The following is a 16,237-nucleotide window of genomic DNA, read 5'->3' on the forward strand; positions in this document are numbered from 1 at the left end:
GCAGACTCAGCCTCTTCTTCCTCCTCACCAGAACTGTCCTCTGGATCAGAGAGACATTCTGAAAGAACATCACGCTGTGCAGAAATCTTTGGCCTTTCATTCTGCTCAAAGAATTCAGCGTGTTTACTGATCAGCACCTTACTCTGATCACCTGACGGATAAGCAAATCTCCATGCACGAGCGTCTGGCTCATACCCACAGAAGATCATTTTCTGGACTTTGGCTCCATCTGGCCCTTGCAAAGCCTTAGGCACAGGGACAACCGCAGGAGATCCAAACTTGCGCAGAAAGTGAACCTGGGGTTTGCGGCCATTCAACAACGAGTACGGTGTGTCACCTACCAGTGAGTTGTAGACACGATTCCAGGTGAACGACACACAACGGATTCCCTCCAGCCAAAACTTTGGAGGTAACCTGGCTTCTTTCAGCATCACCTGTCCAGCCTTAACCAGAGCTTCACTTCTCAGCTCTGCCACCCCCCTCTTACTGGGTGAAGTAACTGTGTGACGTATCCCTCTTCTGTGAAAGAACTGCTGCAAAGCAGAACCAGTGTACCTAGCATTTCTGTCACTAATGATCGCTTGAACCCTGGTGGAGAATCTCTGTTCCACCCCCTCAATCCAGCTCTTGATCAGCTGTGCTGCATCCTCCCTGGATTTGAGGCCGTGGGTCCAGGTGCTCTGCGAAAAATCATCCAAAAAAGTTAGCAGAAACCTGGCCCCTCCCAGACTTGGTTCCTTGACAGGACCGGCCAAATCTATGTGAACCAGCTCAAAAGGTTTAGTGGTTACCCGTTCCACCTTTGGGTAACTGCACCCCCTCACCTTCGCCTGCTTGCATGTGGCGCAACTAATGGCACGTCCACAATCTCTAATTTTACACCCTCTGGTAACCTCAGGAAGTACTTGCAGTTCTTCTAGAGAACTATGTTTGGTCCTCTGATGCCATGCACAAGCACATTGAACATGAGTGGGAACTGTAGCACGCTGCGCCTGTGCTCTCTCAACCTTCCCCTCACCCCCAAGAGACGTTTTAAGAATGAAAAGATCATTCCGCCCCTTCTTAACCTGGGCAAGTACCCTCTCCCCTTTTGAGATTGTGCAGACATCATCCTGAAAACAAACCTGAAACCCTTTTTTCAACAAATAAGGCACAGATAACACACAATGATCCGCCTCTGGGACGATACAAAAACCCATCTGTTCCTGCAAAACAGAAAAATAGGCATTAGCAAACTTATCAGTCCTTTGTCCTTTTGGAACTGCCGTGCAATTCCACATCTCGACTGCAGGGGTCTCTGGAACCATGTTGCGGTTAGCTGTAGAGTCGATGACAAAGCTAAGCTTGGAATTTTCCACACAGCTGTGCTCAAACAAGGCCATGCAGGCAGTTGTTTGAAAAGACTCTTCCTGTTGTTTACCACGACCACCTGGCTCAGTTCCACGCCTGCCTGTCTTCCCAGGCCTGTTGCCATGGAAACCCGCCTGGTTCCCATGAGAAGTGTCCTTGCAAACATCCTGCATCGGCTCTGTGCTCCGGTGGGGGCAGCTGCCATGCAGACGTTGTACTCCAGTGGAAAAACACTGCCCGGGGCTCCTCCCAGCTGGCCTGGCCTTCCTTCTCCTGGAACGGCACCTCCCACCAGCCTGGCCCCTGCTGAAGTTGCTCTCCGCTTCAGCAACAGTGGAAAGTTTCTTAAACTTGCCTTTGGAACTCTCCGCCCCCCCGATCTGCTCAACAGTGCTCCTTGAGACTGAAGTACCGGGAACTGGGGCCGCAGCCATCTTGGGGCTCTCCATTTCTTCTCCAGGGCCCTGGCCTCCTGCTGCAGTTTCACACAAACTTCGCAGCACATTCCAGGCAGCCCCTGGTGTCTGTACACCTTCCAAATGAGGCCTCAGTGAAGCATCAACGCATGCTCTGAGCATATTCAGCTCTCTTTGCATTCTCTGCTTGCCATCTCCAGGCACCGCAGATTCACTGCCTGCTTCAGCTGGCTCTGACTGGCTTCCTTCCCAAAGCCCAGTGACCAAGAACCAGCCCCTTATTCTTCTGCTCCAGGTTGCCCAACTTGTTAAAGTGAGCTTTTCCACCGGCATATCTTGGCTCTCTGCCATTTTCTTCCCGTTCTCCCAAGGGGGCCCAAGCTTACTTACGATCAGGTACAGCTTCTCTGCCTCACCCTTCCGTGGAGAAACGATTTTTCAGCTGCGTCTCAGCTTCCAGCTCCAGCCAGCTTTCTGTATCAGAAGCTCTCACTGTCTCTCGGAAGCAGGCAAAAACTCCCTCTGCTTCCCGGCATTAGGCTAGACTCAAGGAATGCAGCTTCCAACCTCCAGCTAGCTTCCGTGCCGACTTCAAAGCGTTCCTGGAGCTCACACCGACTGTTTTACGAGCGTTTACTGACCTTCCCATAACCTGTGCGAGATAACGATCTCTGAGCTAGATCGATGGAGCCGCGATCTCAGACAGCTTTACGATCCCAATCAGTCATTTGCAGCGTCCGGCACGCTTCCTTCTAGCTGCGCACCAAAGTCTGCTGTCTCTTTGGCCACGGCTCAGCAGAGTAGCATACAGCGGTGTAAAACAGTCTTTTTCTCCCTTGCTCCATGCAAGCATACACAGACAGATCCGTCTATTTACAGTGGTTTATTCAAACATTTCAGCCCATCGCTGCTTGCAGCCATGTTAAAACATGTCCGTCTCTCTCAAGACACACAGAGAGAACAACAACAACAGTACAGTCTCCTCCCAGACTCCTCCCAGCTTCCATAGCTGACGTCGGAAAGTGACGCACAGCTCAGAACACTTAACCAGTTAAGTTCTGAACTCCCACAGTTCGAATCCCCGCGATAGGGTGAGCTCCCGTTGCTCAGTCCCTGCTCCTGCCAACCTAGCAGTTCGAAAGCATGTCAAAGTGCAAGTAGATAAATAGGTACCACTCCAGTGGGAAGGTAAACGGCGTTTCCGTGCGCTGCTCTGGTTCGCCAGAAGCGGCTTAGTCATGCTAGTGACATGACCCAGAAGCTGTACGCCGGCTCCCTCGGCCTATAGAGCGAGATGAGCACACAACCCCAGAGTTGGTCACGATTGGACCTAATGGTCAGGGGTCCCTTTACCTTTACTTTTAAGGCTACTATTAGCCCTTATGGCTATGTTCTACTTCTACTGCTGGAAGCAGTGTTCTTCTGAATATCATCTACTGGAAACCACAGGAGAGATCGCTGTTGCTTTCAGAGCCTGCTTATGGACATCCCATAGGCATCTGATTGGCTTTTGTGAGAACAGGATGATGGACTAGACTGACCACTGGCCTGATCCGGTCGGCTCTTACATTCTAATGTGCATACTGTTGTATGCACATAGGTACTGTTCTAACTTTCAAATGAATTTGTCACAGCTGGAAGTAGAAACAACATACACAATCTTCTTTTTCCACTCCACTTTTTAAAAGAATGCTTGACAAGGGCTAATCACACCAGAGCTTGCAGTTAAATGTTGAGTTAAACTACTTTACTAGGAACATGAAGCCAATAGTCTGCTGTAAAACTTGGTGTTGGTGAAAGGCAAATATATTTCCTTCTCTTGAGCTCATAACTGAGGCATGCATTACTTTCAACTACCAGAGGGCACTGTTTGTGTAGCTAGCTAGCCAGCACTTGTTTGTAGCTCTCTGTCTAAGGTAATGTCACCTCTAAAAACTGAGCAAAAATTTGTTTACTGTTTATTGTTGAGACAAGATGTCTGCTATTTCTCTCTTTTCATCTCTGCTCATCCTGGAAATAGTTCCTGCATGAATAAAGCCTTTGAACTCCAGAAACTATAGATGGTTATTCCACTCTAATTTACGAAAGTTGCAAGGTCTGCTAACACTTAGTAGCTACTCACAGTTGGTCTCCGCCACTCAATTACCGGTATATATGGCTTCTTTAGAAAGGGCAAGGGTCCGATGGAACTGAGGTTTGCGGGGAATGTCTCATCTTGAAAAAGAACACCATGATTCAGGCAGTGGTCTCTCAACTGAACAAAGTCCTGGTTCTTAAATTTCACAGTGGAAGTCACATTTCCTGCTCTCTCTGACTTTGGCACATCTGGCTCAGGAGTCCTTGAGTACATCTCAGGAGCTGGGTTCCTATTCCTTTCCTGAAATGAAGAAATGATAATGGTGAGGAATATCATTAACCACCATGTCTGAGGACTGGAGCCCAAGAAGGTAGAACTCCCAAACTATAGGGCAGTGAGTGAAACCTCATTATCTGGAAAGTTATGTGGAGATGTCTGAAATTCCACAAGTGCTACCAGTGTATTTGTGCCCCCAAATTTAAACCTTCCCGGAGCAAAAAATTAACAAAGGCTCACTGAGCTACTGAGCTGCTCCTCACTCTTGCTGTCTCAAGGCATATTAAAATCTCTCATGGCTCTGTTCCTCGTTATTTTCACTGATAATCTCCCAAGTTTCCAGACAAAGCCCTCTTGACACTGCTGATTTCAGTAACTTCACAGAACATTGTGTTGATCTATGAGATAGCCAAGGCCCAAAATTCAATATAGGAGGCTGTTATTAAAAGTGTGCCTGAGATTTATGAGAACATTTGCTTTCCAGTTCCTTCCTCACATTTTATAAGCACACTGGTCACCTCTTGCCAACTGCAGTCACACCGCAATCCTGTAATTCTGATTGTCAACATCAAAGGGACTGATTAAACACAAAGCGGTGTATATTCCAGGTCCCTTCCATGGAGCTCAACTCCCATTGAAAAGAATTAGACAAAGGAGAGTGTGATCCCACTTGGTGTGAGTGTGGACTGCCATATGGCTCAGAGGAACCCTCCTGCTCCTCCTTTGAGCTAGAATAATTTGCCAACTGGAGAAGGGCTTGATGCTAGTGTGTCATTGGAGGAAAGGCTGGCATGCAAGCCCAGAAGGAGGAAGAGAGGAAAGTTTGATGGTTTCTATGGTTGCAGATATTTCAGCTGTAGAGACAGTAAGAGGAAACTTGTGCTAGGTATCCTGTTCAATCGCTCCATAAGGCTCAAGCCAGCTCCACCTTTTTAATGTTCTGGCCAATAAGGGGAAAGGCATTGGGATGCGTGACAAGCACGGAGCACACAGTTCTAAATTTTATTTCACAGTTCTAAATTTTATTTTATTGGGATTTTATTTCTTATGCTTCGAACTTAGATGCCCATCTATGCCATCTTGGGAAATATGGATGCCTTGATTTAGATTAGGGTGTTACCATTTATTTCTCTTATTCTTTATTGTTTGTTTGCTTTGTATATGGAACGATGTAATACCCTGCTCCTGCACCTTTGGGTTGTAAAATGATAATTACAAAAGGATATAAAAACATAAAAATATAACTGACGGTGAAACATGTTTGCATTTTCACATTGACGTGTGATACTTTCTCACAGTCTTAAATCCTCCCATCATATTTCTAGCCACAGCTGTGGAACTCTCTGCCTACAGAGGTGCATACTGCTTAACCGCCCCAATTTTAGAGGGCTACTTATTTCCATTCTTCCTAGTTTCTCTTTTTTCCCATTCAAAAGGTGTGTTAGTCATGCATTTCAGCATCAGTTTATGATTTTTCAAAGGCTCCTCACAAAGGAATTGTCAGTGCTTTGGTGTACATTTCTACTGGTGTTCACATTTCTGTATGCAATTTTTCCTAAAAAGATGCATTTTTCTGGTCTTTTCATCAAAATATGTGCATTTTTATGCACACATTCCCAGAATACATACATTTTTGTACACTTTTCTTTTTTGTTTGCAAAGTTCAGAGCTGTGCACATTTTTGAAGAAAGGCTACATTTTCGGTTTGCATATTCTGTGGCCTGGACTGAATTTCTCCCTTTTCCTAGCTCCCGGCCTTGCTTCTCATTTTAATAACAAACCCTATAAACCAAGAGCATTTCTGCACATGCTGTTTAATTAAGAGAGACTGTTTCTTTTTAAAGAGGGAATCAGATGAAATTCAGAAATAACCTTCCACTGACACGAAGAGCGAGCGTTCCTTTTCGGCTTCCATTTCTCTGCACAAAGGAAATAAATCTTACGTAATGTAGCATAACATGACAAGGGAATGGTTTCCCCTTAACAAATACTCATTTGCAACAGTGCTCAAGCCCGCCACATGCAAGGATCTATTTCCTGCAACAGTGTTCCAGCAAAACTGATTACTAATTCCACAACTCAAATTAAAACTAGCAGAGCTTGAAGGCTGGGACTGACACATGCGTTCGTTCTTCTCTCTCCCTCCCTCTCCCTCTCCCCCCCTGCGCTGATGGGGAACAGCAAAGAGTTTTTATCATGTGAGCGTGTGTGTTTAATTACATTGTTTAACACATTGGGAATAATTTAGCAAGTGGAGTGAAGAAAATAAGGCACTTAGCTCTCCTCCCTTCCGCAGAACAGCTTCGTCAGCTTCATCAGAATGGTGTCTGGGTATGTACACGGACAAATGTAAAAGCAGTTGTTATGCATGATTAAAATTCACTGCTAGCGGGAGAGATATGCTCCGCAAAGTGCGTGCTTGAACATCAGAGCAATACGTTCTCTTGTGCTACTTGCACTTAGGTCATAGCTGTCAACTTTTCCCTTTTCTTGCGAGGAATCCTATTCGGAATAAGGGAATTTCCCTTAAAAAAAGCGAAACGTTGACAGCTATGACTTAGGTTCATAGGAAGCTGATTTAGATTTGCCTGCCTAGCCCAGAATTGCCACCACTTCCCTTGGGTCACAGGCATAGGTTCTTTCCCATTGTCTACTGCACTGCCCCTTTCTGAATTATATATTTTATATGTATAATTGAGTGTCTTGTTTTAAGGTGGACACCGGTCAACAGAAACTGAGAATGCAGCAAATGTAAGAAGAGCCCCACTGGATCAGATCAAAGGCAACGTCTAGTCCAGCGTCCTGTTCTCGCAGTGGCTAACCAGATGAACTATGAGATTTAGCTTAGTGGGATTTTGCTACTAGCGCACAGTGCCTTTGCTGTGCCTTATCTTACCACTCAGGCTCCCACCTGAGCTCCAGCTGAAAAAAGCCCTGTGTTGAAGAATAAGTAGAAGAAGATTGTCTGAAGAGATCCAATGAGCAACAAGGCCTACCTCAAAATTTCAGCAGAGCTCATAATACTGGAACTGATAAAAGGGTTTTCACCATGGAAATTACAGCATATTAAGACCAGCACTTGGTGTGTGCCAGGGAACTGGTTGTCAGAGTCCACACACACACACACACACACACACACACACAATCATGTCTGAGATCAGAACAATTGCTATAACATATGCAAAATTAATCTTGTATGGTATTACCTGAATAAAGGAGTTGGTTAAGAAAGCCCACCATCTATGCTGCATGATAAGGAATATTTGAACACTGCACAGGTCAACATATTGCTCAGATGGGTGTGTGTCAGATTAGATAATGAACTAATCGTTTTAAGATGCCAAAGTAAATTTGGAGAACACAGACAGGAGAGATTATATTGTGTTATGTACAGATCAGCAGCTTAAGCTGGGAGAAAAAGTGACCAGTTCCCAGGGATATCGGTAACATAGGGCAACTTTGCAGATTTCAACATGCTCAGTGCTTCTGCTGTCAGTTACCACACAGGGAATCCTATAACGTCGTATGAAGGTTGAAGACTGAGTGCCCAGGCATAGTCTGAGGGCACAGGAGGCCACCACCTTGCAAAAGAAGGCCTGGTCAGTGATTAGATAGGAGACAGCCTGGGGACCACATGTGCACAGCCTTGGGTGCCACAGTGGAAAAAAGGTAAGATATCCAGAGATAGAAAGAGGACAAAGTCCCTACCAGAGAAGAATGGCAAACTACTATGCCAAAATGGCAAAACTGACCAGAAAGCTCAGGAACCAAGAAGACCAAAACTTTAATAAAGATGGGGGAAATCTACAATTTACTTGAGAGACCACTGTAAGCAGATGAAAACATTAGCAGGATAGCAATAACACTTGTAATGTAAAAATTACTATGAACAAAATGGAGAGATGTAAAACTTGGATGATGAAATAAAAGGTGAAAAGGTGGATAATAGAATCCGTGGAGAGGAAGGTGGGAAGTCTAGAGATTTGGAGAAATCTCTAAATATGGGTATGTATTTGGTAATGGTTGGACAGTGTTCTCAAAGCTACCAGCATGAGTTTGACCAAACTGCGGGAGGCAGTGGAAGACAGGAGTGCCTGGCGTGCTCTGGTCCATGGGGTCACGAAGAGTCGGACACAACTAAATGACTAAACAACAACATTTGGTAATGTTATAATTCTACATTTGTAAAATCAAATAAAAATTATTTCAAGAGATGAGGGGGGAAAGGAAAAAAGGTAATATATAAAAAAGAAAATGAATATATATCTAAATACACCAACACACCCTTTGCCTCAATATGCAATGAGCACAGTCACTCATGGGTTGCAACCTGCAGGAAGGCTTGATAAGATCATAGGTACCTGTCTTAGACTGAGTCATAGGATGCTAGAATTGTACAGTTGGAAGGGACCTTAAGGATCATCGAGTCCAACCTCTGGCAACAGAAGGAATATGCAGCTGCCCAGTGCGGAGATCAAACTTGCAACCTTGCTGTTTTTCAGCACCATGCTCTAACCAACTGAGCTATCCAGGTTGACTCTTGCCTAGCTCAGTATTGTCTACACTGACTGGCAGTGGCTCTCCAGGCTTTCAGGCAGAGGTCTCCCCCACCCTTATCTGAAGATGCCAGAGTTTGAACCTGGGACCGTCTGCGTACAAAGCAGATGCTCTCCCACGGAGCTATGGCCTCTTGGAGCATCCCACTTTGAGATCTGCAGCTGAATTGACAGAGGAGGCAATTCCCATCTGTTTTCTCACCCCTAGTCCTGTCATATACTCCTTTCCCTATGACTCAAAACACAACGGGGGAATAAGGTAGAATCCCCAAGTTGCAAACTAGGCAACAATCCTATTTGTAGGTGATTGCTTTTAACATCCATCTTTTGTACTGAATAGCGTGAGTGTGAACCAGAGCACCTTACGTGTATACGTATGTGCAGACACGCACAACTGAGCCCATCATCACCCATATGCCATCCCTCCCTCCCCACAGCCTTTTCATTCTGCTATAGCAGTTTTTGCAGGTACCAGGGAACCATCTGCTATATATCCAATGGATTGTTCAGTTCATTTTCGACGCGACAGTGGAAATGTACAGCAAACAAAGACTGAGAACTTGTTTCTATAATTATAGTTATACAGCTCAATCCCCTTTCCATCACTTTGACAAAATTCTTCTGATGGTTCTTCAAATTGTATATTGAAGTGGTCCTCCCCTCCCCCATTCCCGTTCCTAGCTGCTCACCCTGGCCTCGTCTATATTACTCTAACAAAACTCTAGCTAATCTTTAAAAAAAAAAAAAGCTATTATAGGCAAAATAAATGAAAAGAGATGCCCAGTTGTAAAAATGTTTGTTTGTTTATTGCAACCCAAAGTGCAAGTCAGCAGATCTGTATGGCTAGGAAATCCTGTGGAGAGCAGCAGATAAGTTTCAGAAGACATCTGGAAATCGCAATTATAAACTGGAGAGTTTGATGCAAAAACTCTGCTGGGCAGAAATCAAACACGGCTGAAGGACAACGATGGAGCAGACACTTAAGTTCTGTAACTATCATCAGAGCTAAAAGCGATGAAAGAATCTTTGGAGACAGCTCCATTAAGGGTTGATATTAAAATTGTGACTGAAAAACAAGTGTCTTGCAATAACTGCAAACAACTAACAAACACTGAATTGTGTTTAGCTTGACATAACATTATATGGGCAGGGGCAGATTGATGCCACAGTAATTGTACCATCCTACCCAAGTTCACTCAGAAGTAGGTCCCAATGAATTTCATGGGAATTACTTCATGATCCTGGTAAGCATGTGTAAATTTGCACCCTAAATTGATTAGTCTTAAAGGTGCCACACAGAACTGTTAACAAGGGAACTAATAGGCTCCCCACACACACGCACACAGAGGGTGGGGGTACACTATTCCCACAAATGGCCTGTTGTAGAATAAGCTGAAATGGTATTAAGTGGACTATGACCTAGCAAACAAGGGTTGAAATTCCTGGGTGACTTTGGACCAGTGACGGTCTCTCTGCCTAACCTTCTACAATGGAGTGTTGTGAAGGAAGTATGGGGAAGAGGAGAATCATGAATGCCCTTATACATTCCTTGCAGGAAAAGTGGCATACAAGAAGTTTATCTCCAGCCTGTTAATGGGCTAGGCTTCGGTTTCAAAAGGAAGAGGGTGAAAAGTTGATGAGAAGGCAGAGACAGAAAGAGAGAAATTACAATGCTTTGCAAAATAATTTCACTGAGGTGGAAAATAAAAGCTGCCTAGAGGATGGAAGAAATACCACTGTTATAATACCACTATTATACAGTGGTACCTTGGGTTACAGACGCTTCAGGTTACAGACGCTTCAGGTTACAGACTCCGCTAACCCAGAAATAGTACCTCAGATTAAGAGCTTTGCTTCAGGATGAGAACAGAAATCAGGCAGTGGCGGCAGCAGGAGGCCCCATTAGCTAAAGTGGTACCTCAGGTTAAGAACAGTTTCAGGTTAAGAACGGAACTCCAGAATGAATTACGTTCTTAACCCGAGGTATCACTGTAGTGGCTTATAGACACACTGGATTTAAGTAGGGCCAAAGCAGGGAGGAATTTTTAAATTTAAATTCTAGATTTTTCAATAAAAAATACATCTCTGAGTCCTCCCTTGAACAGTTCCTATTGATCCACTGACAAGGAACCAAATTCTCTCCCCTGCCCCACCCTGCCCGCAACACCTTGTCATGCACCTGCACTTAGTGTGTAGTAATATTTGCAGAAAATAACTTCTAGGGAGTACCTGACCTCAGACAAACCTACGAAAGGAAAGAGGCACCCTGGTTCATAGGGTAAAAAAGGGCAAACTATGGAGATGCCAGGGATTACTAGAAAACAAGACACAAGCAGGAAAAATGCACCGAACAAGAGAAGAAAACAGCACCTATTTAGTACCTGTGGGATTCCTATTGCCTGGTGTCCAAAGAACTCACTTTTCAATCACATATCTGACTTCACTGACAGGCTGAAGTAGCCAGGCTGACTCATTTCACAGAAATGGCTCAGAAGGATACCTGTACATTTTGCCTCATAACTTTCTTTCTAGGGCAGCTAGAGACTTACTTAAAAAGAAAAGAGAAGAAAGAAACTCAAACTCTGACTGGGGACACCAATGGAGGCCTTTGTGGGCACTGGTTTGGCAGCCCCCAAGATACAGGATTACAACCACAGCCCATTGACTTAAAAAACAAACTTAAGGAGAAAACAGTTCTGCTTCAATTTAAGTTATAATTCCTAAGCATAATTACTTGAATTAATGCCCATTCAAATTAACTGAACATCTCCAATAAGCATGGTTATGATTGGACTGTTCAGGTGTTTGTTTAGCACAGTTAGTAAAGAAGTTCATATAAGTTATATGTTCCAAATAATTCTGGAGACATGTTCATTAAAGCTTGATGCAACATTTTTGTACTTTGGTTCTTTCACACCCTGTTTTAAAAACAATCTTAGTTCTAATTTGCAGTTTTAATGTCTATTTTGTTTGTTAAAGCTATGCTATTTCACCTAATTATCTATTATTTGGTGAAAGCTGTAAATAACCCACTGCTCCTACAATTACCACTTCATTAATGCCTCAGGAGATCAAGATCAAGCAAAAGATGTGGCTGCGTTGCTGCCATGCATCCCACTTCAGCAATTCATGGTTTTAATCCTATTAATTTAGAAAGGATTTTCTCCTGATTTTTATTCATTAGATGTTGCTTGCTCCATTTCATATGCAAAACAGTTACCTTTCCTCACAGCATTTAACTGAAAAATTCAATAATTGTCTTAGAATGTTATTTCATTTGGGCCTCCAGTGCTTTTTATTTTGTTTATAATAGAGGTGTCCCACACTGTATTCGCCGACATCATGCAGCTTCCAGTATCTTCTATGGCACACTATAAAGGACCCAGTAAATACCCCCTTAAAAATCCACAGTGCACAGGAGAATGTTTGCTCTGCCTCAGCCTATCCTACGTTGAAATCCACCCCCACCCTGACAAAAAATGCCCACTTTTTGTTGGTTGGCAGGACTGGCCACCCGCCCTCCTATTCTAAAGCCGCCATTGGAGGTGGTAACAACAAAACTGATCAATCACCGTGCTAGCTTCCAAGTCCTACTTCACACATTAAATGCTCGCTTCCATCTGAGACTCAGGAAACACCATGACAGGAAATGAGGCCACCATCAGGGGTAGCAAAAGAACTGACAATTCACTGTGCTAGAGAAGAAACTATTTTTTTTAAAAAAAAGTTTCTTCTCCCGTTTCTACCCCCAGAAAAAAGCACTGGTCCTGTCTCTTTTCCTGCTTTTTTAGATGCTTTACACACCCCGTCACACATTGTGTGTTATATTATATAGCTGTTGTGTGTTATATTATGTCCCCATAGCAGCCATTTTGTGGGTGGCAAACACAGAACTTTCTCAGATATCTCCATATGCCCACTAGGGAAGGAGGAATCTGTCAAATTCAGTTCTCCCTATTTCTCATTTTTTAAAAATCTCAAATTTTGCTGTACACATTTCTGTAGCAATTGGCAAATTTTTAAAAAATCAAAGCATCTTCATGAAAACCTTTCAGCATTGCTGTACAAATTTCCCCAAACACATTTTTTTGTATGCAGTATTGACTAATGTTCATATTTTTGCAAGCAAATGCAAAGAAAATTCAATTACTAAAAATTAATTATTATTATTATTAATACTGTCCCATTTGGTTTCAAAAGAGGAAACTTCCTCAAAATGAGGTAAGAAGGATTTTGAAATTCTTAGAAATTGTTTAAAACCAGAATAGAAACCCAATATTGCTTTCCCTCCTCTACATGCACACACAGAGGATTGTATCCCTTCCCATTTCTTCAGTGTATAACACAGATCAGAAAAGGGACCATGAGGACCAAGAGAATGCCAGAGTTGTTCATGAGCAGAGCCAAAGAAGCTATTAGAGGCAAGAAGGCTTCCTTCAAAAAACTGAAGAGAAAAAAAAAACCAACCCACAAAGTTCGACAAAAAAAGAAGTGCAAGCAGACAATAAGTGATGCTGAAAAAAAGATTTTGAGAAGCACATTGTTCAATACATTAAAACTAACAACAAAAAGTTATTTAAGTATATTAGTCATCAAGGGGGATGGTTGAACCCTCGGATGACAACGAAATCAAAAGAATACTAAAGAAAGATAAGGAGATTGCGGAGAAACTGAATTAATTCTTTGCATCCATTTTCACAATAGAAGATGCGGGGCAGATCTCAGTGCCTGAACCAACATCTGCAGGCGGTGGGTCTGAGGAGCTGAAGCAGATAGTGAAGAGAGATGAGTAAAAACCGACAAATTGCAAAGTCCAGATGACATCTGCACAAGAACTTTCAAATAACTTGAAAGCAGATAACTTGTCTCACACCAGCTTCCATACCTGAAGAGTGGAAAGTAGCAAATGCAACACCATTAATTTTTTTAAAGGGATCCAATGGGCACCCTGGAAATTACAGGCCAGTTAGCCTAACACCTGTCCTGGGAAAACTGGTGATTGGCCACTGTGAGAACAGGATGCTGGACTAGATGGGCCACTGGCTTGATCCAGCAGGCTCCTCTACTCTTCTTATGCTGTTTGAAACAGAAAGGGAAGCTAGATAGATGGAAGTACCAGACCGTCCAACATTCCCTATTGCTTTCCCTCCTCTACATGCACACACAGAGGATTGTATCCCTTCCCATTTCTTCAGCAATGCCCAGTTACTTCTGAAAACTTACCATTACATGGGAAGGTTCTTTACAGCAGGCCAGCCCCATCTAGATCCCAACAAGTCATTGCTTCTTCTCCTTTTCTGTACTCAAAGTCTCTCCAGGCAGCACAGTTCCCAACAGCCTGTACTTTTTCAAAGCCAAACACTTCCAGCGCTTCCGTGAAGGTGATCTTCCAGTATCCGTGCTTCCGATTTTTTATGCTGTTATCTCTTCAGAGGCAGAAGGGCAAACTGGTCCCCCCCCCCTTATAAAAACCCTGTCAAATGAATATTTGCTAGCTAAATCCAACGAGATGACTTCAGCTTTCTTATATTGATTTGTATTTCAGCAGGCATGCTGCACCCCCTTAAGTAAACACCTGCCGGAGTGAACATGAAGTCAGAGCCAAGCCTGGGACCAACAGTATACAACTTCCTGCTTCTCTCAGGTGTTATCTTACCTGATTTCCACAGGTAGCTCGCCCCTCCTATCCTGTGGTGGTTAATGTTTCACCACTCACAATATTTTGTGAGTTTAAGATGTTGTTAGCAAACACCAGGCTTTGTTTCATATTCGTTTTCATGGTTCTCTCAAAGCTCTACCAGGAAATGAAGAAATATTTATGGATCTGTACACTAAACAATGGATTTATCATGTCATTGGACAAAAGAACCCACAAGAAACACACACCCCCATCCCGCCAAATACACTTCATAAATAGACATGTTCTTGTTAGAATTCCTGATCTATGATTGCAGTCATAGGATTGTTGTCTTTCACATGACGGTATATGTTTTGACGCCACAGAGTGGGAACGGAAACAGGATGTTTGTGTTACTGTGTTCCGTTAAGTGGGACTATTGTCCTTTGGGTTTTTTTCTCTTTGCTGTCTGATGCTAGAGAGAGAGGGAGCCATGTTGCGTGGCATGTTCCTGCCTCCCCCAGTAGAAATAAAGACACATGACACCATTGATTAAGGTTAAGGGGCTATAATTGGCCACAACTTTATTGGTTACAGGTAAGAGCAGTATTGGCTTCGGCATTGGTCCTATCCGACTATCCAGCTTCAGCCTGTTTGCTTGAAGACCGGGGAGGGTTAACACCAGCAGGGGGAACCCTGCTGATGCACATCAACTAGGTACTCCCCAGGGGTCACCGCTCGGGGGGGGGCGCTTTAGGCCTTGGCCTCCATAGGCTTCGGATGAGGCCACACACCCCGGAATCCTTTAACGGACTACCCTTCATTATTTGGGGGACGTGACTGTGTGTGTTTATATATAAATAAAGTAGATTAGCCAAAATGCTGAGTTGCTGAGGTCTGTCACGCGCAAGTTGCACAAACTCTGCAGATCCCTAAGTGTGCCGGTGTCGGTTGGCATCAGTCGCTGTGATGTTCGGGCTGAAGAAAGCTTTTGAAGCTTCCGAACGATCGACCAGGAAGGAGAGAACATGCCAGTCGGGCATGTGTCTCTGCCAGGGTCCTGCTCAAGTGTAGGATGAACTCCTGACAGTACTGACAAAGAAACAAAAAGACTAGGACCTAGGAGACCAGGGCTCACTGGGGCACCTTGGGGCAGTCACAATCTTCCAGCCTAACCCACCTCAAAAATTGATGTGAGGATAAGATGCATGCCACATTGAGCTCCTGGGAGGAAATGTGAGATAACAATACAAATGTAAGTTAATAAATAAACAGCATGCATATGTCTTTCACGTAGAAGGTCCCTGGTTCAATTCCTGTCATGACCTTATATTAGGAAGGAAGGAAGGAATTGGACAGCTGGTGATATCCACCTATTATTATTATTATTATTATTATTATTATTATTATTATTATTATCTTACCACCCTTCATCATACGATCTCCAGGCGGTTCACAATAACCAATCAGAGTAGAAAGTGCTTGGCTTGAACTAATATAAACAACTTCCTTAGTCTTCCAAGTTGACTCAGCATGCGGTTTACCAGAAACCATCCTGTTAAGGCTTCCAGGTGCATCAAGGGACAGAACACCTGTGCCTTAAGAGAGAAGCAGCATTTTGGCAATGCATCTCCCCACATTGCTGCAGTGCTCTGCTTAGAGTAGTTGCTTCTGTTTAATTCCTCCCTTCCATGAAAGGCATAGGAGTGTCAACTGGCAATAAATATGCCAACCTTTCCCCAAGCTCAAATTTATTACATGTGAATTACCTTTGGTGAGCTGGATTCTTCCTCAACACTGTAGCGTCTATTAAGCGTTTGCTTGGTTCTAGTGGGGCCTATATCTGAAAAGCAGATTTGGGCCCCCAGGGTTAAACCAGGTGTTTCTCCCCCACACTCCTGCAAAGAGCTGTTTCACGCGAATGCAACATAAATAAAAGCTGATT

General features: G+C 43.7%; 1 protein-coding gene across 4 annotated transcripts in view; it reads right to left on the reverse strand.

The window, feature by feature from the left end:
* CAPN13 (calpain 13) overlaps positions 1 to 14,280 on the reverse strand; it is an 89,435-nt gene extending 75,155 nt beyond the window's left edge. For 3 of the 4 annotated variants that reach the window (XR_014154411.1, XR_014154412.1, XM_081854169.1), the window contains exons 1-2: positions 13,899 to 14,280; positions 3,889 to 4,143 (exon numbers count right to left, since the gene is read on the reverse strand). Coding sequence is in view for 2 of the 4 variants with exons in the window: in XM_081854169.1 (XP_081710295.1) it covers positions 3,889 to 4,143; positions 13,899 to 13,937 (294 nt within the window). In the remaining 2 variants the exon portion in view is untranslated. The remainder of the gene's footprint in view (positions 1 to 3,888; positions 4,144 to 13,898) is intronic. The other variant, XM_081854170.1, reaches the window with a different exon arrangement.
* Positions 14,281 to 16,237: the final 1,957 nt, after the last annotated feature.

The sequence above is a fragment of the Podarcis erhardii genome, assembly GCF_964252035.2.
Source record: "Podarcis erhardii genome assembly, chromosome: 3".
Taxonomy (NCBI): domain Eukaryota; kingdom Metazoa; phylum Chordata; class Lepidosauria; order Squamata; family Lacertidae; genus Podarcis; species Podarcis erhardii.